This window comes from Nyctereutes procyonoides, unplaced genomic scaffold (assembly GCF_905146905.1).
Source record: "Nyctereutes procyonoides isolate TBG_1078 unplaced genomic scaffold, NYPRO_anot_genome, whole genome shotgun sequence".
NCBI lineage: Eukaryota > Metazoa > Chordata > Mammalia > Carnivora > Canidae > Nyctereutes > Nyctereutes procyonoides.
This window is the reverse complement of record NW_026575052.1, coordinates 17,483,598-17,511,591: the sequence shown is the minus strand read 5'-3', so window position 1 is coordinate 17,511,591 and position 27,994 is coordinate 17,483,598. Positions and strand designations below refer to the sequence as shown.

Here is a 27,994-nt window from a genome sequence, read left to right as displayed (position 1 = left end):
CTTACATGGAGGGCCAGGTATGGAGGCAGCCTGCAGCCTTTCCCTACCTGCACTTTGTGGCCTCCTCGAATCCAAAGCACTGAGTTCTTGAAACCTCTACCAGGAACACAGGTGTTTGTTCAGTGCAGATTTTGTAGCCCCACTTGCGTGCCAGGCATACCATCTGGCAGTGAGGCTGAGTTGCCCTGCAGGAACCCACAGCTTCATGGAACCTTTCATAGCCTCATGGTTTCGCTGTTCGTCATCATTTGGGTCAGAAACCTCTGTAATCTGACGAAGGCTGTGACTGATCATGCACACGCACAGGAAATTTTAAGACTCTTTCACAGATCACCCCTGAACTCTCTAGAGCCCTGGCTTCAAACCCCACCTCTAGAAGAAACAGTAGGCATAGATAGAATCAGATTGGTGCGGTGCGCTGCCAGCAGGAGTACTGGGAGGGACCCTACTCTGCATCAGGTCAGAGAGGGGACAACCCAGAAGATGCTTTTTGATCTAAGCACTCAAAGGTATGTAGTCACAGACCAAGTAGGAGGGGGATACTGCCTGCCTTCGCCCATCACTCTGCTGGAGACCTAGAGTCGGTTTATCACCCCATCCTGAAGCCAGCTGTTTCTCTCTGCTCCCAGCCAACAGGCATTATGCCGCTTTCAGTTACGGCTGCATTGCAGCTGACACACAGCCAGGAGGACTCCAGCCGTTGCTCGGATAACTCAAGCTATGAGGAGCCCTTGTCACCCATCTCGGCCAGCTCATCCACCTCCCGCCGGCGACAAGGCCAGCGGGACCTGGAGTTCCCTGACATGCACATGCGGGACCTGGTGGGCATGGGGCACCACTTCCTGCCAAGTGAGCCCACCAAATGGAATGTGGAAGACGTCTACGAATTCATCCGCTCCCTGCCAGGTAAGGTCCCTGCAAGTCCCATGCCTAACTGGAATAGTGACCCATGAGAGAGGGGGAGGGACCTTCCCTCCCACTTCTGGGAAATGACTCAGTCAGTGACTCAGGTTCAAAAATAGGAGTGCAGAGGTGAATCAGAACACAACCGTAAATGGTACCCTACAGCCATCATTAGGTGCATTTCCTGGCGTGGCAAGTGGTCTGTGTGAGAGGCAGAGGGGACAGCGCATCAAGGCCGTGTCTCCTCTGGGCCAGGGTACAAGAAGAGTCAAGTGGGAGTGTAGGGAACCTGTCCAGGAGAACATCAGCATAGGAAGAGGTAAGCCAAATGACAGTGGGCAGGCAGGCCTTGGCTGGTTGGAGAGGCGACAGCAGGGAGCAGCTTGAGCAGAGGCACTGAGATGTGGAAGTGTATGATGTAGCTGGGAAACCTCACAGAAGCCTGCTAGGGGAGTGTACGTGGCTTTGAGGGCTAGAATTTAGGAGTGAGCCTTGAAAGACAGACCTCATGTTACTCACAGGTACTTTCAGTGGGATCCCAAAGCATCTCTACTGTTGTTTCTGCCAGTGTCACCCAGCTACTGGCCACATCAGGTATGGATGGCAGCCACAGTCCTGTTGCTCAGAGACGAGTAGGAGTAGCGGTGGAGAGCACAGACTTGTCTGTCAGAACTGGGCTCACGTCCTGGCTCTGCGCCTTTAGTTCAGTGTGTTAGTCATCTATTGCCACATTCCCAGAATTTGCCACCACACAGTACAGTAGCTCAGGAATCTGGGAGTGGCTTGACCAGACATTTTTGCCACAGGGTCTTTATGAGGTTGTCATTAAGATGTGGACCAAGGCTTCCATGAGCCTGTAGGATCTGTTCTAAGGTGCCCCGCTTCCCTCGTCTCCAGGAGGGTATGGCTGCCCACAGAAGGCCTCCGTTCCTCCAAACGGGCCCCTTCAGGACATCATGCTTGCGTGTTCTTAGGACAAGGCCACCACTTCTCCCCACAGGTAGTGATCCAGAAGAGTATGGTGGAAGCCCCCATGCCCCTTTTGATCTAGACTCAGAAACCATTGTGGCGTCACCTTCACAATATCACACAGGTCATGCCCACAGGTGCGTGAAAGGAAAGCCAGGTTTTTTGTTTTTTTTGTTTTTTGTTTTTTTTTTTTTTTTTTTTTTTGGAAAGCCAGGTTTATTTGGATCTGTTTGAGGGCTGGTTACCATAGTTCACCAGTCACTGGTCCCCACAATTCATGCTCCCCCCTCAAGCAGACCACCCTCACCCCCTTCTGTAGACCCCACAGATCTCATCCTATTGCAGCAGTAGTTCCAAACTCAGCGTCTCATCAGCAAACTCCAGTCAAGCCCAGTTCCTCTTGTTCTGAACACCTGAGAATTAGAGACACATTATCCACTTCCTTCCACAAGCCCAAGATGGGGTGGATAGGTATAGGATCACCACTGTAGGCATGCCTGCACAGAAAAGGGAAGACATTGTTGGGGAGTGGGAGGGATACAGGAGTCACCGATGGCACCAATCCTGGAATCTAGCAGGGTGTGTGTTGGAATTTCTCTGATTAGGACTCAAAGCCTGGGAGTGATTTTCTTTCTTGCTTCCACCCTCAGAGTCATCCTTCCTTTCCCATGAAAGGTAGCCTGAGCTTTCAGTGGACTAGTTTTCTTGGCCTGTATCCTGCTGCTGTTCATTTCTATAACCCCAGACCCTTTCACTTCAAGCAGTGTTTATGCCAGTATAATTGTCTTAAAATGTTTGTGGGCTTCCAATGCATCTTGTTAGGGTTCACTCCATTAGACAACAAACAAACTCAAAAGGCTCTAAGATAAGTCGTTCTCTGTGTTGGCATCTTCTGAAGCTGAGGGACAGTCCCCTTTAATATGTAAGATGCTCTGCTGGTGGATGGCGAGGATCGGTGAGGCACCCCCGTAAAATCCTTACAGTTCTCTGAGGCAGCACCTTCAAGCTTCTGAAGTCTTGGTGAAAGATGTGTCATGCTCTCAGTTCCACCTCTAGACCGTGTTTTCTCACCTGTGTCCTGGATTTGATCTTCGCCTAGAAACTGCTTCTTAGTTTTGGCATCATTTGCTATCTGGGAGGCCAGCGATTTTCAAACAAGCAAATCCTGGCTCCTTGATGTCTAACAGTTTGGCCTTTCCCTCGTCGGTCCTCATTGTCCTGTGAGCGGTGGTCAGAAGCCCAGCAGCACTTACAGTGTTCTGCTGGAAATGTCCTCCCCTAGATGGCTCCGTGAGATGCAATACACTTACCGGGTTTCACCCCCAGCAGGGCCGCAACATTTTTTCCGTTTCTCAACAAGGATCCGTTTCTCCCAGTTTCCAGAAACAGTTTCCTTTCCTTGAAGACTCCCCCAGTCTCCTCACAGACCATCAGCCTTCTGTCCAGCCCGTGACACATCACTGACACTTCTCAGAGTCCTTCTGGCTCCCGTCTGCCACTCCCCTAGCCACAGCCGCACTCCCCTTCCAGAAACCAGAATCTGCATTCGTTACTCTGGAGCGTCATGGCTTTTTACCCCGGGTTCTGTGGGGTCAGGAACGCAGCTTAGCTGCGCAGCGCTGGCTTGGGGGATCATACGGGGTCTTGGTCAAGGTGGCAGCCAGAACTGCGGTTGTCCAAAGGTTTGATGCCAGAGGACCTGGTTCCCAGGTGCCCTGCTTACATGGCTCAGGGGTGGAGTGTGGCTGTGGTCAAGTGGCCTCGGTTCCTCTCCATGTGGGCCTCCTCTGAGTGTTGCTTGCATGTCCTCATGACATAGTCACTGATTTCTCCCAAGTAAACACTCTGGAAGAGCAAGATGGCAACTGCTGTGCCCTTTGCTACCCAGCATTGGGAATCACATTCTGTCACTCCTGTAGCACCTTGTGGCTCTGCTGGGTCAGCCCCGTTCATCGGGGTGGTGGGGTGGGGTGACCAGGACATATATGAATGAGGTGTGGAGCACTTGGACGAGTCACGTAGCCTTTCTCCGGCTGTCAGATGAGAACAGAGTTGCCTTCCTCGAGGTGTGCCAGGCACACCGGTCAGCACCGGTACCCTCACTGATCCTGTCTGTGGTGGTGTCCCCCTCAGGCTGCCAGGAGATAGCAGAGGAGTTCCGTGCCCAGGAGATCGACGGGCAAGCCCTGCTGCTGCTCAAGGAGGACCATCTGATGAGTGCTATGAACATCAAGCTGGGGCCTGCCCTGAAGATCTACGCCCGCATCAGCATGCTCAAGGACTCCTAGGGCTGGCCAGCGCAGCTGGGGCTCTGGCCCGGGGCTCCTCCTCCCAACTGAGCAGAGCCAGACAGACATTCCTGAGGGGCCCAGAAGTGGGGCCAGTCAGAGGGAAGGGCTCTCCCTATGGGGCGTGGCTGGTGAGGAGGTCTTGGCACCCCCTCCATGGCTCTCAGGGGCCTTTCTTTCTGTGGGAGGGGCAGAGAGGTAGGTGGCGCAGAAGATGGGGCTTTATGCTTGTAAATATTGATAGCACTGGCTTCCTCCAAAGTCCCAATACTCAGCCCCGCTCTCTTCCCCTCTTTCTGTCCCCCATTTTCCAGGGGGTATACGGTCAGGGCTCCCCAACCTGGGTTGGGCTATTTTCAAGGGCAGCCGTCAGGCCAGATAGAGGCCTTGCAAGCCCGTGCCTGCCTTCCTCCCACTCCTTTCTCTGGGCTTGGCTAACTCTTCCGTTGCCGGCTTCTCCCCCTTCAGCCCGTTTCTGAAGCAGCCAGGGGTTCTCCCCCTTCACCCTCCGCAGGTGGAGAGAGAGAAGCTGGGCCTGGTTTGGCCACGCCTGCTGGCACAGACGCCTTAACGCTGTGTGTGTGACTGGATGACTGTGTAGGAGCCTGGACTGGCAGATGGGCCCAGAGCCACCCTCTGGCATCTCCAGGTGTTCTGTAGCAAACAGCCACTTAGTGCTTTGTCCTGGACTCCGCTCGGCCTCAGAATGGGGAATAGAAAAGAAGGGCAGCCTCCACGCAGAGAGGCAAGATCAGAAAGCGGCGAAGATCAGGAGGTTTTCCTTTCCAGAGTGGGCACGCTATCTCCGAAGCCCTTCCCACACTGTGAAGCCCCCAACTGCCCTGTTGGGCCACAAACAGCATTAAGGGAGCCACTGGAGGCCGGGCCAGGCCTCCTGGCCTGCCCACCCACCTGCCGTGGGGGCCCAGAGAACGTCCGAAGGCAGAGAAGAGCCCCCAGGGTGATGTGGCCGTGAAGAAGGCAGACTTGGGCCTCCTGCCTCCACGCTTCTTTGCCTCTCGAACTTGCTAGCAATTTGAACTACCTGCGGAGGAGGTAGGGCAGGAAGGGCGAGGGCCTGCCTCTGACTTGCCCTGTCCTTGGAGGCTCTGGGGGAAGAGCGGGGCTCTCCCTGGGAAGAGGGTGGGCTCCTTTCTCAGCTTGTTCTATTCCCCACTCACACCCCCAGGCAGGGTTGGAAATGAAGGACTTTTTTAACCTTTTGTTTTTGTTTTTTAAAAATAAATCTGTAAAATCTGTTTCTTCTGTGCCTTTCTCGATTGGCTACTTCTCGTCCCGAAGGAGAGGGATGGTTGTTTGGAGGAGGGACAACCTCCCTAACCGGACAGCAGGCCCTCCACCCTTTGCCGGGGCCAGGTCCTCTGAGGGCACCCTTATTGACACGGCCTCATTTTCACAGGTGCCCCTTGGAATGGGAGAGCCCAGACCTGATGCTGTTGGGCCAGGAATATCTGGAACACCTAGGGCAGAGCCCAGACTCTTCCATCCGCGAGCACACCCCTTCAGTTGGTGCTCAGTGGCTCCGCAGCAGGGATAAGCCCTTGGGATGACTTGGGTTCACTCCGCGCACTCTGAGCATTTTTCAGATGCTGGAGTAACTATCAGAGTCACTGTCCTCCATGAGGTGACGCAGTGACACCTAAACCTTAAATAAAGAGGAAAGGGGGAAGCGCCTGGGTGGCTCAGTCAGTTGGATGTCTGCCTTTGGCTCAGGTCACGTTCTTGGGGTCATCTTGGGGTTGAGCCCTGTGTCTGGCTCCCCACTCAGCAGGGGTCTGCTTCTCTGTCCTGCCCCTCCCCCACTCATGCACTCCCTCCCTCAAACAAATGAAATCTTTAAAAAAAAAAAAAAAAGGAACGGGCGTTCCAGGTAGAGGCGGAGGAGGTGCAGATGTCGAGGCACGAGCTTGGCTGGGGCGGCCCAGGTGTGCGTGGCCAACAGCAGCTTGCGCCACCCGGTGCCTCTCTGAGCCAGGCCCACTGGTGAGCAAAGCGGCCTCCCCGGCTTGCACGGAGCCCCGGATGGGAGGAGGGAGCCACCTGGCCTCCCGGGCCTTGCCTCCTCTGGTGTTTTCCTGGAGGCCTTGTTTCTGCCTGTTTAAAATGTGGGTTGGAGGCCTGGGGCCCAGCTCTGAATAGTCTCCAAGGGCGGGCCCAGGAAGACTGGGCTGAGTAGCTGAGGACTTTGATAACTAACACCTCTCCGGAGAGCCTGTTAACGTTTAACCAACACCTGGAGGGAGAGGAGAAGGTGACTGAGGATCCTGACGCCCCGCCCCGAGGGCAGAGCCAGTCCTGTGCCCGAGGTGGCCGGGGGCGCCCCAGCTGGCGGAGGAACGCAGGCCTGGGGTCCTGGCGGGCAGGGCAAGTCCCTACGCCCCGGACCCCTCCTCCCTTCGGGGGAGAGTAAGAGCCAGGCCTCTCCTGGCCGTGTTCCTCCACGTGCGGTGAGGGAGGAGGGCGCCCAGACTCCTCCTGAGTGAGGATGTGCTGAGGTCGCGGGCCGGGCGACGCAGGCAAGTAGCGGTGCCATTTCTCTTCTTGGTGCCAGGGCGCTGCTCTAGTCCCGGTGGGTCCCCCTGCTTGTGAGAGCTCACGTTAGGCCACCTTGACAACAGATCTACATTAGAACCTGGTTTCACTGACCAAAACAATCTCTGAGAGGGTCTTTGCTTTTCTGGAAAACAGGCAAAAAGTGAAAAGAGCGTCTTTTCTGCAGCAGGCTGCCCTGGAAGCCGCCACGCTCCTCCCCAGCGCCCTCAGGTCTCAGGAGCATCTGTGCTGCACCTCCCTTTATCCCACTATCTATTAGCAAGGTGTGTCCTAAGGCGACAGAGAAGCCTAAGACAGGTTACTTTTTGGCCCTGGGAATGCTGGACATACTTTCCATAGAAAATAACAAACCACCTTCGCTTTACGTCTTTTCTGCTTATGGAAGTTTTCATAAAGAATATTCTGATTTCAGAGAACAGGGAAGCCTGTTCCTGTGGCTTACACTTTTTTTTAAATTTTTATTTATTCATGAGAGACACAGACAGAGGGAGAAGCAGGCTCCATGCAAGGAGCTGACGTGGGACTCGATCCCAGGTCTCCAGGATCACACCCTGGGCTGCAGGCAGCGCTAAACCGCTGTGCCACCAGGGCTGCCCTGTGGCTTACACTTTATATAGAATTTTGCAGACCTCTTTTGATCATGAGCCACGGTTTAAAAAAAAAAAGCTTCCCAGTCTCACATATGTACTTACAGATATCTGAAGCAAACTTCACAAAACAATACCTCCCCTTATGTACATTCTGATACTTTCAGTTCTCTTCCTGTTCATACATTTTAAATCTTGCTCACAGTCCATAAAACTGTGGTGCCTGAGGGTGCACAACTGCACTTTTAGAAACCCTGCCCATTGTACTTTCCAGAACTGTTCCATATGCTCTACCTGTGGGGCTCTTACACTGTCCCAGGTGACTGGTGTATGTACCCATTTTACTGTTGAGTTGTCCAAGGTCACAATCAGGTGACCAGTGCCCTTGAGATCCGACTGAAGCTCCATGTAGGACGGAGTCCCCCCTGGACCATAGACTCTACGAACTGACCCACCGACCTCCCCAGGACTCCAGGACACTAAAGAGGCCCATAGGGACCCTGGGGCAGGTAAGAGAAGTCAAAATAGCTCAGAGCTTCTGGCCAACCGGAGCTGGCCTTACTCAGATCCACCTTCTTCCAGGTGATTGGCCCCAGAGGGGCTCCCGACACCCACCCTGGGGCCAGCTTCCTCCAGCAAGCACCGCCCCCAAGGGAGTCCCTCTCAGGGCAGTCCATCCCTGCCTGCTTCTGTGGGTGTGGTTTCTGACAGATGGCCCGGAGCGGGTTTTGTCCCAGGCACCAGGAACTGGTCATTTCTTCTCTGGCACCGAGCTAGAGGGTTCTTGGTGGACTGTCCTACCAGCTTCTCGACATGGCTCTCAAGGAGGGACTCAGGTGAGTTGGGGACACTGCCAGCTTGTGGGGAAATATGGGGCAGGACAGCCGAGCCGGGAGGAGTCCAGCCTGGTGGCCAGGACACCCAAGAGGAGCCGGAAGGCTGGCCTGCTGCGTACCAGCCGAGCCATGCTGATGTCGGGAGAAGGTGACTCTGAAAGGGGACATCACTCAAGGGTTAGAGACGGTCCATGGGGCAGAGCAGGAGCGGGGGACCGCATCCCCCTCACAAGGAGATCTTGTGGATCTTGTCGCAGAGCTGCGTAACTGCTCTTGCTTTCCTTACCTCCAAGCCCCCTTGGGGAGCAAGAGAAGACACAGTGCTGTGTCCTCCACCATAACCAAGGGCTTGCTCTAGTCTCCCTGGGACAGGCCGTCCAGGATTGAAACTTGTTCCCACTCGGGAACTATCTCCAGCCCTGTCTTGAGAGCCAGGAGGCTGGAGGGGGCAGAGCGTGGGGGGGCTTGAGGGCCCAGCTTCCACCGGTGGAGCTGGGGTGGGGGGGGTGCTTCTGAAAATAGCTGAGCAAGGCAGGTGGAAGAGTGGGTCGGGTCAGACAGAGGCCCCTATGGCCTAAGGGTCCCCAAGCTGGGACACGGAGGAGGTGGCAGGAAGCGGGCGAGGGCCTACCATGGGCCCAGATCCGGGCCCCTTCCGAGCCCTCACCGGGGCCACTTGGGACCAGCTCCGCCGGGCTGCCCTGGCTGAGCCCCAGGGCCCAAGATAAACATCAGCTCCCCCCCACCCCCAGATGGGAGGGTGCCGGCTGAGCCCAGAGAAGGCTGAGCCCCCCCACCCCCAGATGGGAGGGTGCCGGCTGAGCCCAGAGAAGGCTGAGCCCAGCCTCCCTGCCCCCGGAGCGGAGCGCAGCCAGGGGCCTTCCTGGACCGGCCCTTTGGGGATAGCGGTGCTGGCGAGGGAGGAGAGCCAGAGCTTCCGGGGGAGGCCTGGTGGGAACGAGAGGTGCCGCGGGGGACAATAACAGGGCTGGAGACCCTCGGGAGAGGAGCCTCGGGGCTGATCTGGGGCCCGGCCATAAGGAGTCCCAAATGCCGTGTTCTGGCTTTGGAATCAATTTTAGTATATGTGCTGCCGAAGCGAGCACTGGCTTTGGAATCAGACCTAAGTTCAAACCGCGGCTCCCCCGTTCAAGCAGCTGTGTGACCCTGAGCAAGTCATTTCACGCTTCTGAGCCTGTTTCCTCCTAAGGTGGAGATAGTCGCGGCATCTCCTTCAGGGGACCGTGGGCAGACCTCACTGAGGTAGGGGTACAAAGCACCCGGCAGGCAGAGGGTCCGCTCCCTAAACTCCGGGATCAGGAGTAGCGTAGACTTAACGCTGAAGCAGCCTTCAGAAGGAGTCAAGGTTTGGGAAAGAAAGACAAGAAAACCATTGAGTGCCTCATTCCTCCGTTTACTGAACAAATAGTCATTAATACACTAACCTCAAGGCAGGCTCTGGGGTTTGGCGCCAAGAACGCGAAGCAGGCCCCGCGGCGCGGTGGGCGGAGGCCAGGGCCTGGCCCGGCAGGTGCGGGAGCGGGTCCGCCCAGGCCCCAGGAGCGCGGGGCGCCAGGCCGGCCTCCCAAGGAGGCTGCGAACCGAAGCAGTAGCTGGAGCTTGACGGTGGTTGGTAGGAAGATCAGGCCAAACATAGGCGGTGGGAGCCCCCGAGTCCCCGCAGGTTTGGGTCCCCCAAAGTCGCGAGACTAAGCCAGGGCAGGTGAGACCCAGGAATCCAGAGCAGCGGTGCGGCAGGCTGGCTCTGCACGGTGGGCACAGGGAGCTGGGGCTCTGGTGGGGAGGCAGAAGCAAGAGGCCTGGGTGACTGAGGAGAGCGGAAGGGGCCCCCCTGGGGTAACTGGGACCAGTCACAGAGAACACAGGACTTCAAGATGTCATTTCCCAAGATGGAGGAGACCTCAGTGGGGAGCAGGTTTCTGAGGAAAATGCAAGAGCTCCTTTTTGGCCATTAAGTTTGGGAGACATCCAAGTGGAGGGCTGAGGCGGCACCAATGCCCCAGGTGTCCTCTGCCACTGTACCCAGGGTGCTCAGAACAGCCCCTGAAGGCTCCGGGCAATGGCTGAGCCCCACCCCGGTTGCAGGAGGGAACTCTGATCCCGGATGTGGTAGATGCTGACTTTGGTCTCCTCCCTGGGCTCCCAGCACAGAACTCCCCAAATCCACGGAATTTCCTGATAGGAATCTTTTGTTATTCATAATGAGCCCTTACCACCGCAGAGTTTGTGCTAAGGAGGTTGCATAAGGTAGCCCCCGCCCACCTGCCCCCACTCAAGTGATTAGAGACTTGGAACGTTTAGCCCCACCCCCTGCCTGGGTTATAAACACTCCTGAACAACAAAGTTTAGCAAGTTTCTGGGTTGGTGAAGGCATCCCAATGTGGGTAGGGGAGCGGGGTGGTGCATTCCAACTCCTTGGGGATAGAAGCTCCTCCTGAGCGCTGGACCCTTCTGGATGGCACTCCAGGGAGGACGTCATCTGGGTGTTAGTAAATAAACCTAGAAACGGAAGTAAAGGGCCTCCCTGAGTTACGGGAGCTGTTCTGTGAGCCAATTATGGAACACGAGGGGGTTGTGGGAACCCTGGAGTCCAAATCAATCAGCCAGAAGTAGGGGTGGCCCAGGATTTGCAGCTGGCATCTGAAGAGGGGGTGGTCTTCCAGGGCTGAGCCCTTTAACTGAGGGACCTGGCACTAACTCCACGTAGACAGTATAGACAGTAGAGAATTGAATTGTTGGACACCCACTTGATGTTGGAGAACTGAACTGGTCGTTGGTGTTGGAAAGCATCCCACAGGGTGACTAGAACAAGAGGGGAAGCTGGACAAGAGATGACTGTGAAGGGAAGCCTGGGTGGCTCAGTAGTTGAGTGCCTGCCTTTGGCTCAAGGTGTGATCCTGGATTCCCAGGTTCAAGTCCCACATCAGGTTCCTTGCATGCAGCCTGCTTCTCTGTCTGCCTGTGTCTCTGCCTCTCTCTCTCTCTCTCATGAATAAATAAATTCTTTAAAAAAAAGAGATGACTGTGAAGAAACAGACATTATTTTCTCCTGTTAGACAATATTAAAGAACAAAATTCAACTGAGTAAATGTGAAGATCGAATGGGACTTACTTAAGGATTCATGATTCGGACAGCATCTCAGCAGATTGAAAGGAGCTCTGAGGAGCTGTACAAAATGGAAGGCTTTTATAGGCAGGAGGGAATATTGGAAAGGAAGCTTCTAGCAAAAAGTGGACTGTTCCAGACAAGGTCACTTTGGAGGAAGGCGAGGGGTCTATTGGGCAGATTACCTCACTAGTGCGGACCAGGGAATTCCAGACCAACTGGTTAAAAGTTAACATTCCTGGGAGAAGTTGGAACTGCAGTTAGGTTAAGTACTAAGTCTTGGTTTGCGGACAGTGTGTGGGGGGGTGGGGCTTACTGTGCGAGACTCCATTCCGGGCCCGTTGTTTCTTTTTTAACAATTTCCTCCTTTAGACCAGACTCTGAGTTTAACTGAGACAAGCATTAGCGCTGCTCCCATCTATCGCTCCATCCAAAGTTCCCCCAGTTTTCACTGATCCTCAGTGTGGCATTCACTGCTCCTGACTTCAGGCTTACAGTTTTTAAGGACATTTCACTTCATTCCCTTCTTGATGTTCCAGCCTCAGGGAGATCATTTTGCTTGGTGGTTAGAGGCTTCAAACATGCATTTAAAGCTTTTCAGAGAAGCCAGTGCCCTAGGATTACTACTGTATTATACGCAGGATGCTCTGTGTATAGAGTGCACTTAGGGGCCATGGTCCCCAAGACCCAAATCAGTCAAAATCAAGTAAGTCAAAGAAAGATCCCACTGGAGGAGTCACCATTTTAAGGTTTAAGCGATCTTCTGTTAACTGAGCTTTCACTGCCCGGGAAGTGTAAATCCAGGTGCAGGCACAGCACCTCCACGTTCAGCTCAAAATTCATCAAGGGCTGTCCTTTTATTAAAACCAACTCTGGGGCAGCCCGGGTGGCTCAGAGGTTTGGCGCCTGCCTTCAGCCTGGGGCATGATCCTGGAGACCCGGGATTGAGTCCCAAGTCGGGCTCCCTGCGGGGAGCCTGCTTCTCCCTCTGCCTGTGTCTCTGCCCCTCTCTCTGTCTCTCATAAATAAATAAATAAATAAATAAATAAATAAATAAATAAATAAATAAATAAATAAATAAATAAAATATTAAAAAAAAAAAACAACTCCGGGATTGAGTCCCAAGTCGGGCTCCCTGCGGGGAGCCTGCTTCTCCTCTGCCTGTGTCTCTGCCCCTCTCTCTGTCTCTCATAAATAAATAAATAAATAAATAAATAAATAAATAAATAAATAAATAAATAAATAAAATATTAAAAAAAAAACAACTCTGGCCAGAGTCTAAGGATTTTCATTGTGCGACTATTGCTCTAGCACTGGATTTGTGCCATACTTCGAAGAGTTAAGAACAGTGTCCTGATCACAGCCTCATTTGTTTTCACTCCTAACCAGGGAGTTAGGGACCTGCCAAAGGAAGCAAATCCTGAATCACAAAAGCCTCCCCAGTAGGTCCTTTCTAACTTGACGTTGTAAATTTAGGGGAGCCTGACAGGGTATCTTGGTTTGTTTGTAAGCAGTTAGGGGCCCAGTTACATAACCCTCTTAGATAAGAGGCATTGCCTGTCTAGGCACTTAACAGGCCCATAGGGAATGAAAACCACCACAAAGACAGACCCTCTGAGCACAAACCACTCCTGCTAAGGTGGCACTGTGAATGGATTCGATCATCACAAGACAGATCAGAGTTTTTGAAGACAAATCCAGAAGTCTGAAAGGTTACCTTCCTTTAGCAGTGGCCCAGGAGATGCGGATGAAAGTGTTCTTTTTCCAGGCCAATGCTAGAATAAAGGAAAGAAAGAAAGGAGAAAGGGTTGTGTCCTTAAAGTAGGAAGTCTCGATCTGGTGCCTTGGGTGGAAGCAGTCTACCTGGATGCCCGCTACCCCTCTTCCTTGTCAATCTGATTTGGAGGTCACCAACATCTGCACAGGATCAGATGTCAGGTGCAGCCTTCTTTGGCTGTGAGGTGAAGGTATCCAAGTTCACATCCTTGAAGTTTGGCTGCCATCAGCGTAGTGAGGAGGACCTGGTATAGTCCCTTCCAAGGAGATTCAGGGCATTCTTTGTTCTTGGTGACTCCAAGTTAGGAGAAATTTGTTAACATTAGTTTGGGGAGTCGTAGCCAGATATTTGAAGAAACTAGAAAAATTCAGGATCTGATTCTGTTTACAGGCATTTATTAACAAAACCTCAAAGACAATAAACGGGATTAGAATCTAATATCTACAAGGTGCAAACAAGTTTTCTATGGTTACCTTTGTTCACCAAATATAATCACAGTAAAACTAATCTGTTTGCATTAAGTTGCCCTGATTATATATAAGTGCAGTAAAAATAGTGGTTGACAAGCCCTTCTGAAGACTGCTCTGCTGGAACTTCTCATAAGGAATCTCAGATTGAACTTTTTAAAAGTCTCTGAGGCAGGAAGCCAAGCCAAGAGTCAGCATGAGATTTTACTGAAATACCTATAGTTTGGGTGATTTCTTATGTGTCTTACTACAAGAACAGATTCTCCTAGAACTTATGCAAATAACTAGCTATATTGCTCTGAAAAGAACACTCAAGTCTCCAAATTCGGGAGAGGATCAGGTTGGGGAAAAAAAATAAATGTTTCATCTTTGTTTACAAAGGTATGCTTTACTGAATTGCCGTAAGTCATACAGCTTAAGAGAAAAGGTTTCCTTAAATATGGAAAAACAAAAACATTAAGGAACCAGCAATGTTTCAGACGGAAACTTGTAAAAAATTATAATCATCTTCCTTGTTCATTCGGTCCCATGTAATTAATACTTTTTCTGTTGAGTTCAGTTTCCCTATTAGTTCTGAAAATTTTTACCCATTTCAGCTTTATGATCTTCAAGTTACCAGAAACCTGTCCTGAATCTCCTTACTTACAGCTGAAGCACTTTTGCAGCAATATTTTTGCAAAAGCATCAAAGTAAAACCATACCATCTACAAATGACAAAAGGTTTTAAAAAATGGCCGTGGTTAAATAGAATTGACAAGGAAATTTGACTATTTCTGTAACATACAACATTTTAAGATAATAACCAGGATTATGACTGATAACATTATACCAGGACATAGTAGATCTCCAGGAATTTCACATAATTTCTCGAATATTTACATACTACACAAATAAAACATAAGGAAGGCTTCATTTTTTTTAAGATTTTTATTTTATTTGGCAGAGTGAAAGCATGAGTGAGGGGAGGGGCAGAGGAAGAAGCAGACTCCCCACTGACTGGGGAGCCATCCTAGCACCCTGGGGTCAGGACCTGAGCCTAAGGCAGACGCTTACTTAACCCGATTGAGCCACCCAGGTGCCCCAGGAAGGCTTTGTATTTGACAGTGCTTCCCAAATAAGCCTAATTAGTTTGGCATCTCTCTTTTTATAAGGAGAACAAAACTCTTTTGCAGTTTTTCCAAGGATCCTATGGAAAATTTCAAAATTATTTTCAAGTAAAAAATATTTCCTTCAGAATGTATATTGTGGGAGTAAGGGGGAAAGAATTTATAAACAGTATCAAAGGGTTTTGCGCCCGAGCGCCTGGGTGTCTTAGTCAATTAAGTGTCTGCCTTCGGCTCAGGTCATGATCTCAGGAGCCCTGTGTCAGGCTCCCTGCTCAGTGAGGAACCTACTTCTCCCCCTACCCCCTGCTCGTGCTCTCCCTCAAATAAATAAAGTCTTTTAAATAAATAAAAAAATTTTTTAAGGGTTTTTGGGGGTTTTGGGGGGTTTTTTAGAGGGAGGAGGGGCAGGAGAGAATCTTAGGCTGGCTCCATGGTGAGTGCAGAGCCCAATGTGAAGCTCAGTCTCAGGACCCAAGACCATAGCCTGAGCCGAAATCAAAGAGTCTGATGCTTACCAGACTGAGCCACCCAGGCACCCTCAAAGATACAAAAGGGTTTTTAAAAACTTGGTCAAATAAGATCATAGGTCATCGTGAAGCATAACTTGATTATCTATTTAGCCATAATGATGATTTGTCTGCGGACAAGTACAGAGTTAAGGAATTGTAAAACAAAAACAAGCTCTTAGCTTTTCTAATAGAGAAGTCTGAGTTTTCTTAAGTAACCAAGAATCTGATATGACACACAGGAAATTATTTTGAGAGGACACAAAATCTTTGTTTTCTAGGCAGATTACTTAAAGGTAAAGAAAAACCTTTATAATCTCATATCAACTGCAGACCTATAGTCTAAGAAAACTTTGTCCTTCTAACGGAGAGGAAACCAATTTTAATTGTGTACTTGAGCACTTTTGCTATTAACATTAATTCACTTTTTAAACTTACTTATATCCATTCCAGTCTTAGCCATTTTGACCACACATAAAATCCCTTTCCTGGGCAGCCCAGGTGGCTCAGCGGTTTAGCGCCGCCTTCAGCCCAGGGCGTGATCCTGGAGACCCAGGATCCAGTCTCACGTCGGGCTCCCTGCATGGAGCCTGCTTCTCCCTCTGCCTGTGTCTCTGCCTCTCTCTCTTTGTGTGTCATGAATAAAGTCTTTAAAAAAAATTATTCTCCCAAGATTACTTTTCTACGGACCATCTGCAACCTTCTTTTTTACGTTCAGATTTCGTCCTGTTTTTTCTTTCCCATTCTGAATAACCAGTCTTACTTTTAGGACAAATTACTTTCCCTCAACAAAACTGCATTTCCATTCCTCATACCTTCTCTTACCGAAAATGCACATCCTGCTTTCCTTTCACACAGAGAACTTTCTTTACTAATGTCAGTATTTTTAATTTTATTTTATTTTGAGATGATCTAAATATTCAGTGAATTCAACTTAACCCATCACTTAACGTAGAAAGACTTTAAGGTTTTGAAGGGTCAAAAGATTTTGGAAACTATTTGCTGAAAAGTTACCTAAAAACTCTTATCCCATTTACATCTATTTAAATAATTTATTCTTAACAATTATATTAAGATTACCTGCAAAAATATCATTCATTAGAAATTAGACAAAGTAGGTTATAATCCTAAGTTATTTTTCAGGCTGACAAATTTTTGTAACAGATATGAACTTATTTTTATTAGTCAAACCCAAGTAGAATGAAATTTGTGTGTCTGGCATTTAATGCTGATAACTCTAAAGACATACCAATTTTTTTAAATTTTTATTTATTTATGATAGTCACAGAGAGAGAGAGAGAGAGAGGCAGAGACACAGGCAGAGGGAGAAGCAGGCTCCATGCACCAGGAGCCCGGTATGGGATTCGATCCCGGGTCTCCAGGATCGCGCCCTGGGCCAAAGGCAGGCGCCAAACCACTGCACCACCCAGGGATCCCGACATACCAATTTTTAAAAAGCAGTTAAGTAGTTTTTTTTTTTTAGTAGAGTTCTTTACACATTAATTTTGGCAGTCCTATTTGTAATAGAAAATACTACAACATCTACAACACATAGAGGCAGACACATATGATCATAAAGACATGCTGAGACCTTACGGCTTTTGTTTTAAGATTTTAGCCATGAGGAGTACCTGGGTGGCTCAGTTGGTTAAGCAGCCAACTCTTGATTTTGGCTCAGGTCACAGTCTCAGGGTGAGATGGAGCACTGTGTTGTGCTCTGTACTGGGCATGGAGTCTGCTCAAGATTCTCTCCCTCTCTCTAATAAAATAAAAAATAAGAATAAAATAAAATTTTAGTCATGAAACCAGTATGATAATACAAAACTCACTAGGTTATAAAAGAATAGTTGGAATAAATTAAGTTTATCTGCTCAGATGGCTAAAGCTTTTTATTAGTATTTATGGAGAAGACACTTAAGATTTTTATTAGTCTTTGACAATCTAATGGAAGCTGTGGACTACATTATGGGCAAGGGAATGTCTATAGCAGTTTGTATGTCTTAAGAGCCTGTTTCCTTCCTTTTTCCCCCCTTCTATTAAGAATTACAGTTGATTCTTCAAAACCTGGCTTTGAATTGCACGGGTCCAATTATAATGGATTTTTTTCAATAAATACAGTATAGTACTGTGAATATTTTCTTTTATGATTGTTTAAATAACAATTTCTTTTCTCTAGCTTACTTTATTGTAAGAATACAATATATAATACATATAACATATGAAATGTGTTAACTGACTATATTATCAGTAAGGCTTTTGGTCAATAGTAGGCTATTTGTAGTCAAGTTTGGGAAGAGTCAACATTATATGCCAGTTTTTACTTCAAATGGGGTATCAACACCCCTCACCCCCTGTTCAGGAATCAACCGTACTTCCCTGAAGTTTGCAGTTTAAGGAAATGGCCTGGACCAGAAGAGGAGAGTCCCTGGAGAAAATCAAGTAGAGTATTTACATCTCAAAGGCACAGGGAAATACTGCAAACTCCTTCAAAGAAGGACACGTGTTCCCTAAGGCCAGAATGTTTACAGTACGTACACGCCTTTTGAGGTGAATCTGGGCAAGGTTAATTGTTAAAAAGAAGGGTGGACTTTGAATTTATATTTTAAAGTAATTTCTACATCCAAGATGGGTGGATGTAGAAACTCACAACCCAGAGATCAAGAGTCACATGCTTACCAACTGAGCCAGTCAGGTGCCTCTATGTTATTAAGTAAGCTCTATGCCGAATGTGAGGCTTGAACTCACAACCCGGAAATGAAGTCATATGCTCTACCAACTAAGCGGGTCAAGCCTCCCCACCCCCCACCCCAGAATGGATGGACTTTGAATTGTTTCTAGAGCTGCATTTCTGATCTTGCAAAGATGTGGAGAATAAGGATAGCTGCTTCTAACTCCTCGAGAAATTGAGCTGTAGCCTGGAGGACATCCCAGGACTGACATGCCCATCCACCATGCTGGAAAGGTTTTCTTTCCCTGAGTACATTTAGCTTAACGGAGAAGGTCTAAAAAATATTCATATCCAGCTCTGAATATCAGCTTTCAATTTGGCCAAGCTTATGACCACAAAATTATTAAATTCTTCCAAATATCTTGTCAGGTTTCAGCTAGGACAAACAGTAAGCATTTCAGGCAGTACAAAACAACCTCATTAACCCCAAGAGTTTTTTTCTAGAAAATAATCTAGAGATTATTTTCACAAGCTCTAGAGCCATTCCCAAAGATCAGTAATGAATGGCCTGGATTTGGAAAGGAAGGGACAAGTTGAAAACTTTTCTCTTCCTACCAGATACTAAGAGATCCAGGAGAGCTGACTCTGGTAAGAATATTCTCACCTTTAGCCAGCTCCTTCCAGTCTTTCCCAGGATCCCACTTGCAGGCCCCAAGTGGTGTGCTTTTTTTAAGTAGGCTCCATGCCCAATGTGAAGCCCAACTCAGGGCTTGAACTCACAACCCTGAGATCCAGACATGAGCTGAGATTAAGAGTTAGATGTTTGCTTAACCAACTGAGCCACCTAAGCACCCTATGAGTGAGATTTAAAGTAAAGGGTGTAGTTACAGTATCTATTAGAATTTGGCCAGTTGTTAAAATTAATTTTAATTTTAGTTTCCTCTTTCCTGTTTAAGGGAATTTCGGGAGAATCCCTTGGACACTTGTCAACTCTGAGAGGGGCCTATATTGGAGGCCCACCTTTGGGAATTGATACAAGGACCTTCAAGGTGATGTTGGATATTTTGCATAGGGCCTTTGAAGACAATGTCTTTTCTAGCATCTGTTGATTACAACTGAGACATTGATGGGGATCCCTGGGTGGCTCAGCAGTTTAGCGCCTGTCTTTGGCCCAGGGTGTGATCCTGGAGTCCCAGGATCGAGTCCCAGGATCGAGTCCCAGGATCGAGTCCCATATCAGGCTCCCTGCATGGAGCTGCTTCTCCCTCTGCCTATGTCTCTGCCTATCTTTCTCTCTGTGTGTGTCTCTCATGAATAAATAAAATCTTTAAAAAACAAAAACAACTGAGACATGGACCCCTGGGCCAGCATTTTAATGATGGGCCCCTAGGAAGGTACAATGTGAGAGGCCCAGATGCTATTTTAAGTCTCTGGCCTTGCAGCTGTTGTAGCTGTAAGACTAATGGCTTGGCAGACTTCTCTTTATGATCTTGTGTCTAAATTTTCATTGGCCTTTTGCGATGAATTTTTTTAATGAAGCTATTCTGGTATCTTGAAGCCTGTGGAAAGCTTCTATATGTCAGTTAAAATAGGTATCCCATTCAATTGGTTTGATTTGGGAACCTCTCCCCCCCTCCTTTTTTTTTTTAGATTGATTTATTTATTTGAGAGAGAGTGCACACAAGAGAGCACGAGCAGAGGTAGAGGGAGAATTAGGCTCCCTGCTGACCAAGAAGCCAGACTTGGGGCTTGATCCCAGGACCCTGGGACCATGACCCAAGCTGAAGGTAATCACTTAACTGACTGAGCCACTCAGGTACGCCCCCCTCCTTTTTTTAAAAAATTTTTTAAAAAAAATTGTTTTTATTTATGATAGTCACACACAGAGAGAGAGAGAGGAAGAGACATAGGCAGAGGGAGAAGCAGGCTCCATGCACCGGGAGCCTGACGTGGGATTTGATCCCGGGTCTCCAGGATCGCGCCCTGGGCCAAAGGCAGGAGCCAAACCGCTGCACCACCCAGGGATCCCTTTTTTTTTTTTTTTTAAGATTTATTTGGCATTTGACAGAGAGCAGGGGTGGGCAGAGGGAGAGAACCTTAGCAGACTTAAGCTGAGCACGGAGCCTGACTCGGGACCCGATCCCATAATCCCAAGATCATAACCTGAGCCACTCAGAAATCAGGAGTCAGCCACTTAACTGACTGAGCCATCCAGGCACTCCTAAGAATCCTTGCTTTTAAGTGCACTTCTTATATGAGTCATGAGTGATCCTGTCTAAATGCAATATTCTCCATAATGGCAATTGTAATTCTAGGTTGCTTTAGTAAGATTTGCCATTTGGTAGATATTGATAGCTTTCAGGACTACATCAATAAAATAAGACACAAAATAAATCAGTGTACTGGAAGATGGTATGCTTAACTCTAAATTTTAAGGATCCCATTATTATTATTAGCTATTATCATTTTTCAGCTAAGCCATTAGGTCTCTAAGTACCAAACTAATACCTAAAAGGGACATGCTGTTGAATTGGGAACTGTGTGATATTTTACAGTATACCTTGTTGCATTGAAATTTTGAGGTTGGCAGGTGGCCTAATGTCAATCTGAATCTAACCTTAGCCTCACCCAACTTATGAGTTTTTAGGTTAGAGGGCGAGTGCCCTAACAGTTTTTAAATGCTTGGCCCACGCCCAACAATTCTTACAGCTTGTTGGCTTCTGAGATTCCCGTTAGCAATAGCTTTTACTATGTACATGTTAACAGAAATCACGGATGACCAAAGAAATGAGACTGTGGACACCAGCAGCAATCTGTAGATGGGCAGTTAGAAGGCCCCTTGTGTGCACCACCAGCCAGTCCCTATGCAGAAGCCGGGAGCTGGTGGGGAACAGAATCACAGAGTCCGAAGAATGAGGACTGCAGACTGAGTCCAAATGAGCAGGAAGTGCAGCTGCCCAAAGCAGGTCCCAGTGTGGAATCTGGGGACAGAACTGAAGTGTTGGGGGTTCCAATCAAATAGAGGAGGTATCAGACTATAAACCAAGGGCTAGGGGCTGGGGTTATGGGGGAACCTGCTGCCAGCTCAAGCTGACCAGCCCCAGACTGGAAAGCCAATTAGATCAGAAGCTTGATGCAGACAGTGGAGCTCAGAACCAAGGCAAATTTACCTAAGGCCCTCAGAAACAGCGAGAAAGAGAATTCAAAGGGTTCACGGAACACCTGCTTCTCATTGTCCCTAAAGCCACCAGAAGCCTCCTTTGATCCTATCGGTACTACCAAATCTGTTTAAAAAAAAAATTCAGCTGAGTAAATGTAAAGATCTACCTGGCTTTATTTAATGGTTCATGAATTGGGTAGGGTCTCATCTCCGCAGATCGAAAGGAGCTCTGAGGAGATGTACAAAATGGAAGGCTTTTATAGGCAGGAGGGGATGGGGAAAGGAAGCTTCTAGCAAAAAGTGGGCTGTTTCAAGCAGAGTTACTTTCCTTTGGGAGAAGGCAGGGGTCTATCAGCCAGAGAATCTCACTAGTGCTGACCAGTTAATTCCCAACTGACTGGTTAAAGGTACATTTCTGGGAGAAGTTGGAAACTGCAGGCAGGTAGGTATTAACTGGTTTGGTTTGTTGACAGGGGGCTTAGTGTGAGTGACTCCATTTGGGGTCTGTTGTTTAATAACAACCAAAGCACCACATTGTATGGTGGAACATGATAGAAGCACATCATGTAGAAATCCCCTCTTCGTCCAATCTCAGCTCCATCCACTGTGCAACTCCTTCTGAATTGTCATCTAACCTGGTAGCCGCCAGCCTTATGTGGCTACCAAGCACTTGAAATGTGACTAATTCCAACTGAAATGTGCTATAAATCTAAAATACACACTGGATTTAGTATTTAGACTTGGTACAAAACAAGGATATAAAATATCCCCGTAATTTGTATATTGATTATATGTTGAAAGGTTTATTTGGGATATATTGGGTTAACTTAAAATATTATTAAAATTAATTTCAGCTGTTTCTTTTCACTTTTTTTATGTGACTACTAAAAAATTTCCATTTATATATGTGGCTCACATTATACTTCTGGACAGTGCTGTTCTAGATCTTCTCCTGCAGGTTTATAAAAGATCACAGCACGTCTGTAAACGCGCGGGTTCGTAGGTGTAGGGACTTTCCCCTCATAGAAGTGAGATCAGCCTCTATATACTCCTATTACTTCCTTTTCCACTCAACACTTCAGGACCTCTTTTCCGGAGAGTACATATTAATCCATCTGATCCTTTTTAGGGGTCACGTTGCTTTCCGTGGTATAGGGGTGCATAACTCATTCATCCAATACCTCACTGGTCAACCCTGGGGTTGCTGACATCCATTTGCTATTTCAGACAAAGGTACAAGACCATCCTTGATCTGCCCACTGTGAGTCTCCATTCCTCAAGGTGGGATAGCCGGGCAGGTGAGAGCACTTCACATGTGACAGCAAAAGAGCCAGATCCTTAAGGCTTCGGGGACAGGGCTAAGAGGTGTAGACTTGATCTTGCAGGCTGTAGGAAGGCTTAAAATGCCTTGTTGTTTTTCTAAATTGCTAACCCTGTACTTTTCCTTCATTAAAAAGGCAGTCTAAGCACATTACAAACAACTGGAAGGGGAAAATAAAGGGAAAAAGAATCCTACTATAACTTACTGCATAGGACACTTAGGTTTTCCTCTTTAGTCTTATTTTCTGGCACATGTTTTAATTCCTGCTAAATTATAATCATACTGCCCATCAATTTTAGAGCCTGCTGGGTTTTTTTTTTCTTTTTTTTAATTTAAGCTTCCTGTGTAAGTATTTTTCCAGGTTGTCAGATAAAAGGTTATTTCATCAGTCTGTGAGCTGGCTGTCGGGGCCTTTCCAGCAGGCCACATGGGGCCTTCTCCATGGTGTGCCCAGTCGGGATCCAACCAAGTTCCAGTGACCCTCATGAAAGAAACACACATCCCTCCACCAATCCCAGCCCCTTGGCCCCCTCCAGTTACCATCCTCCTTCCTTTTTTTTTTCTTTTTAAAGATTTTATTTATTTATTCATGAGAGACACACAGAGAGAGAGACAGACAGACAGAAACAGAGACACAGGCAGAGGGAGAAGCAGGCTCCATGCAGGAAGCCTGATGTAGGACTCGATCCCGAAACTCCAGGATCATGCCCTGGGCAGAAGGCAGGTGCCAAACTGCTGAGTCACCCAGGGATCCCCCTCCTTCCTTTTTTACAGCCATACTTCTGGAGAGTCATCCGGGGCCCCTGCCTCCACCACTGCATCTCCAGTTACTCCTCCCACCCCACCAGTCTGGCACTGTCTCCTTTCCCAGCCCCCTGGCCCTGGCCCTTTAACCCAGTCTTGCCCAGCCCGCTGCCTTAACAGTCCTTCACCACCTACTCCTCCCCACCCCACTTCCGGGTGTCTCACGCCACTGCCACTAGACCCTGAGGGCTGGCAGGGGCCTAGAACCTGCCTTTCTGCCTCCAGACATGCTCCCCTACTCCCAGTGTCCAGGCTCAACAGTTCGGCTGGAATTTTTTTTTTCCCAAATAAAAATCTGACTGCATCATCCCCTGGAGAAAGTATCTTTCAGGGCTCCCTATGGTCCTCAATATGAAGCCCAAACCCCTTAGCCTGGAATGCAGGCAGGGTGTGATCTGGCCTTGGCTTACCTCCAGCCTCTCCTCTCCCCACTCCCCACCTGCACTCCACCCTGCAGTGCCATGCACATCCCAAGCTTTCTCTCACCTCTCACTTTTGTACATTGTTGTTTTCTTCTCATAGACCTTCCTCCCTGCTCTGCTGCCTTCTTTGCCTGGGTAACTTCTAATTATTAGAGGTCACCTCTTCCAGGAAGCCTCCCTGACTTCCTCCCCATTAGTCAAGGCTCAGTTGCTACCCTCCAATTCACCCTCACAGCATCTTGCATTTATACTAATTCCAGCCTTCACTGTGCTGCGCTCCATTCATCTCTTCACGGTCTGTCATCCAACCCATTCTCTCTCTTTCTGGCCACCCACATCTTCCTGACTCCATTCCCTGGAGAGAGGTCTGTGCCTCGCTCACCTCTGAATCCCTGACCTAGCAAGTGCATGATTCTGAGCTCATGCCCAGTAAATAGAGGGTGAATGCATGAATAAGCAGAAACTCGTGAACATCTTGATGTATAAACTTTTCCCATACAGGTGATTTCTGAACAGGCTCCTGGAAGTTGGGCTGATTGGATTAAAAGAGATGAACAGTGAAGGCTTTGATGACCATAGCTTTCCACAAAAGATCTAGCAAACTTCACCCCCACCAGCAGTTTAAGAGTGTCTACCTCATTGTATCCTTGCTGCGTGGCTGTTTTTATTTCTTTTTTAAAAGCTCATTTTACAGGTAAAACATGCCAGCTTGTTCTAATTTGTATGTCTTTGGTTACTGATGAGGTTGAACATTTCCGCATACATTTGCTTCCTAAATGCATTTCTTCTTGGATGATTGGTCATGTGATATGGACACTGTTGAGGCAAGCAGGCACTTTACAGCATGGCTTTGGGGGCTGTTGGAAGTGGCTGGCAGCAGGGAAGTTGATGCCACAATGATCCTGGTGAGGGATGCACAGGCAGTTGCCATGGGAGATGGGGGTACAGCAGGAGCTGAGTGGGGGACATCAAGGAGGCCGTGTCAACCCTACCCTGGGACTGACGGCAAACGGGTGAGGGAGAGGGAGGGGTTTCAGACATGTCCAACTGAACAGAAGGTACCATGTGCTGAGATGCTGGTGCAGGTGAATATGGGTGTGCACACACGACTAGGAGATGCTTCTCCGAGCTATCTACTAGATACATCTGCTGAGGAACAGTCAAGTGGGGGTGGCAGAAAAGGCCAGGGAGCAGGAATGTCTGATCTGGCAGGCTTCTTGAAAGAGACTACGGGGGGCCCAGACTTGGGAAGGATGTGTAGGGCAGAGAGTGGAGTTGGGAGGTTGTCCAGGGGATCAGGAGGGTCTGCTCAGGAATAACAGTAGCAACAGTCCAGAGTGTACTGAGCCAGTACTATGTGTGAGGCCCTGCTCTAATTGCTTAGCTTAACGCAATCAATGGCATATTGGGAAGCTGGGAAAAAGGGATAGCAAGCACTCCCAGTACGGAGAGGGAATAACCTCAAAGACAAGGGTCCGTGGAGGTGGAAAATGCAAGATGCAGAGGAGCCTATCTACTGTGCTCCCCTTGAGTCGGGGGAGGGAAAGGGGGAGAAAGGAATTGCTACCATATTTCGATCTGCCTCCATGCAGAGCAACTGAATGGCTGGGACCTGGAAAGACTGCACTATACAGACTGCTTTGTACTTTTGAATGCCTGTACCACGTGAATAGGATAGATTTGTATTTAAAAATCAATAACACAAAAAATAAATAAATAAAAAATAAAAAAATAAAAATCAATAACACGAAACATTGAAGTTACATAATCAATTTCTCATGTGTATGTCTGGATATAAATGAGTTGCTAATGCCCTTCCCCACCACCTAGGACCTGGAAGAGAATCTTCTGGCAGCTGATCCTACTTGGGTTTGGCCTCTCAGGGCTGCTCCTGTATGGGCTCCCTATAGTCAGGTACTACCCCCTTCCCCCAGCACAGAGTATGGGAACCAGCAGGGTGAGGGTTAAAGCAGCTCCTTCCGGGTGCTGGGGGAGGGGGGAGAGTGGGGTGTGTGTGGCTATCTTGGCCTCACACTTGTCCTTATGGGTTCTCCCTCCTTGTAAAGAACAAAGTGAGAAGCTTCCCCCTCCCTGCCCCCTCAGCTGGCTGTCATGCCCCTCCCTCACTGCTGCCCCCACCCCCACAGGCATCTGGAAGTCCTCATCCCCATGGGTGTCTGCCCTTCTGCCAGAATGGCCATGCTGAGAGACAACTTCACGGGTCTCCTGCGTCTCTGGTAAGACGCTAACACTGACATACCCTCCAGAGCTCTGCCCCAGCGTCCCTGCCCTCCTCACATCCCTCACCCCAGCAGGGCCAGGTACTCCTTCCAGTGGCCCCATTAGGTCACAAATCTCCCAATCTTTTGTACTGGATCTAGGCTAGGGATCTCTAGGGGTAGGGGCTGGGTCACACCCATTTGTGGGTCCCGAGGGCCCAGCACTGGGGAGGTGGCAGTGCACATGCACCAAATGGGTGGATGAATGAATGGACCTCTCTCTCCATACCTGCCCTGGCCAGGGCCCGGCCTGATGTTCTGACCTGTACCTCCTGGGGGGCTCCCATTATTTGGGATGGCACCTTCGACCCAGCTGTGGCCCAGCAAGAGGCTCTACAGCAGAACCTCACCATTGGTTTGACTGTCTTTGCTGTAGGCAGGTAAGGCCTGCAGGGAATGGAATGGGTGGGCATGTGACCTAAGGGCGGGGCACCCTGTGGGCCACAAGATCCCAAAGTGAAGAGGGAGTCGAATGGAGCACCTCTCATCCTAGACTCCCAGTGAGAGGGCAGGACGGTCCTTTCCCTTTCCCTCCACCCTGGACACCAGCACTACGGTGCTGCCCCCAGGGCAGCCCTTATGATGCCAGGGATCCCTTAAGATCCCAGTCGCAGGGAGTCCCCCAGGGCCTGCCCTTAATGATCTCTGTAGGGAGCTGCCACAAGCTCAGTGCCCGAAAACAACGGCTGTCAGCACAGCTCATGGTTCTGGAGGCGGATTTCCCACGGGGCTCCGCAGGAAGGGCTCCTTGCCGCTGGCTCCCAGGGCCTGGGCCTCCCGGGATGGCCGACTGCTGTCCCCACACAGCCCTTCCCCCCCACACCTGGGCTTCCTCACCGCCCTGCGGCATCAAGGGCCTGGGGGTTCACAAGCGAAGGCTCCAGGCCCGAAGGAGGCACAGACTAAGGCCGCCGCTCGTCCCAAGGGCCAGCACAGCCTCTGTGCCGCGGCCCCGCGTTGATCCAGGCAGGTGGCGGGGCCGCGGGGGCGGGGGGGGGGGGGGATGGCCGCCGCGCCTCTCGGGCTGACCCCCCCGCCCCCCCGCAGGTACCTGGAGAAGTACCTGGCGCGCTTCCTGGAGACGGCGGAGCAGCACTTCATGGTGGGCCAGCGCGTGGTGTACTACGTGTTCACCGAGCTCCCGGCCGCCGTGCCCCGCGTGGCGCTGGGCCCGGGCCGCGGGCTGCGCGTGGAGCGCGTGGCCCGCGAGCGGCGCTGGCAGGACGTGTCCATGCAGCGCATGCGCACGCTGCACGAGGCGCTGCACGGCCGGCTGGGCCGCGAGGCGCACTTCGTGTTCTGCATGGACGTGGACCAGCACTTCCGCAGCTCCTTCGGGCCCGAGGCGCTGGCCGAGTCGGTGGCGCAGCTGCACGCCTGGCACTACCACAGGCCGCGGTGGCTGCTGCCCTACGAGCGGGACGCGCGCTCGGCCGCCGCGGTGGCGCCGGGCGAGGGCGACTTCTACTACCACGCGGCGGTGTTCGGGGGCAGCGTGGCGGCGCTGCGCGGGCTGACGGAGCACTGCGCGCGGGCCCTGCAGCGGGACCGCGAGCGCGGCCTGGAGGCGCGCTGGCACGACGAGAGCCACCTCAACAAGTTCTTCTGGTTGCACAAGCCCGCCAAGGTGCTGTCCCCCGAGTTCTGCTGGAGCCCCGACATCGGCTGGCGGGCCGAGATCCGTCGGCCGCGCCTGCTGTGGGCGCCCAAGGAGTACGCCCTGGTGCGCGACTAGGCCCTGCTGGGGCTCCTGCCGCCCCAGCCAGAGCTTGGACGGAAGTGGCTCTAACGTTGTGGCCTGTGCCTTTGGGGCCCCTCTCGCCGGGAGGGAAAGATCCCCCGTCAGCAGCGACCGATGTAGCAGGAGGGCGGGGCGCCTCTGCCAGGCTGCTGATAGACCTTTTCACAGCTCTGGCCCTCCTGGATTCGGCCGATGCCTCCTGAAGAGCTGTTTTAACCCCCATCACCCACCGCCACCCCTTCTTAGTAAGGAGACTGAGGCACAAAAGGAAACATAACTACCCAAGGACACAGAGAATCTACGAGTCGGTGTGGGCAGCAGCAGCAGAGCCAGGGCTGGCCTTCGAACTCTGAAAACAGAGTAGCTTCTGGGCAAACAGGAGAATGCCTCTGCTGCAGGAGAAACTTGGTGGTCCTTGGCTTTTGCCCTTCCATCTCCCTCGACCCTCAAGCATAGTTT

At 50.0% G+C, this 27,994-nt stretch overlaps 2 protein-coding genes across 5 annotated transcripts in view; both read left to right on the top strand.

The window, feature by feature from the left end:
- The window catches only part of PHC2 (polyhomeotic homolog 2), a 115,219-nt gene extending 109,800 nt beyond the window's left edge, over positions 1-5,419 (top strand). For both annotated transcript variants that reach the window (XM_055331514.1, XM_055331515.1), the window contains 2 exons: positions 630-906; positions 4,006-5,419. In XM_055331514.1, the coding sequence (XP_055187489.1) occupies positions 630-906; positions 4,006-4,160 (432 nt within the window). In that variant the 3' untranslated portion in view covers positions 4,161-5,419. The remainder of the gene's footprint in view (positions 1-629; positions 907-4,005) is intronic.
- Positions 5,420-8,043: 2,624 nt separating this feature from the next.
- Positions 8,044-27,979, top strand: A3GALT2 (alpha 1,3-galactosyltransferase 2). Of its 3 annotated transcripts, XM_055332372.1 has the most exons (5): positions 8,044-8,157; positions 25,346-25,429; positions 25,663-25,752; positions 26,037-26,174; positions 26,842-27,979. In XM_055332372.1, the coding sequence occupies exons 1-5, from the start codon at positions 8,135-8,137 to the stop codon at positions 27,527-27,529; spliced, it is 1,023 nt and encodes a 340-aa protein (XP_055188347.1). In that variant the 5' UTR covers positions 8,044-8,134; the 3' UTR covers positions 27,530-27,979. The 3 variants fall into 3 exon arrangements, with proteins under 3 accessions (XP_055188347.1, XP_055188348.1, XP_055188351.1); XM_055332373.1 differs by lacking the exon at positions 25,663-25,752; XM_055332376.1 differs by lacking the exon at positions 26,037-26,174.
- The last annotated feature ends 15 nt before the right edge of the window (positions 27,980-27,994 follow it).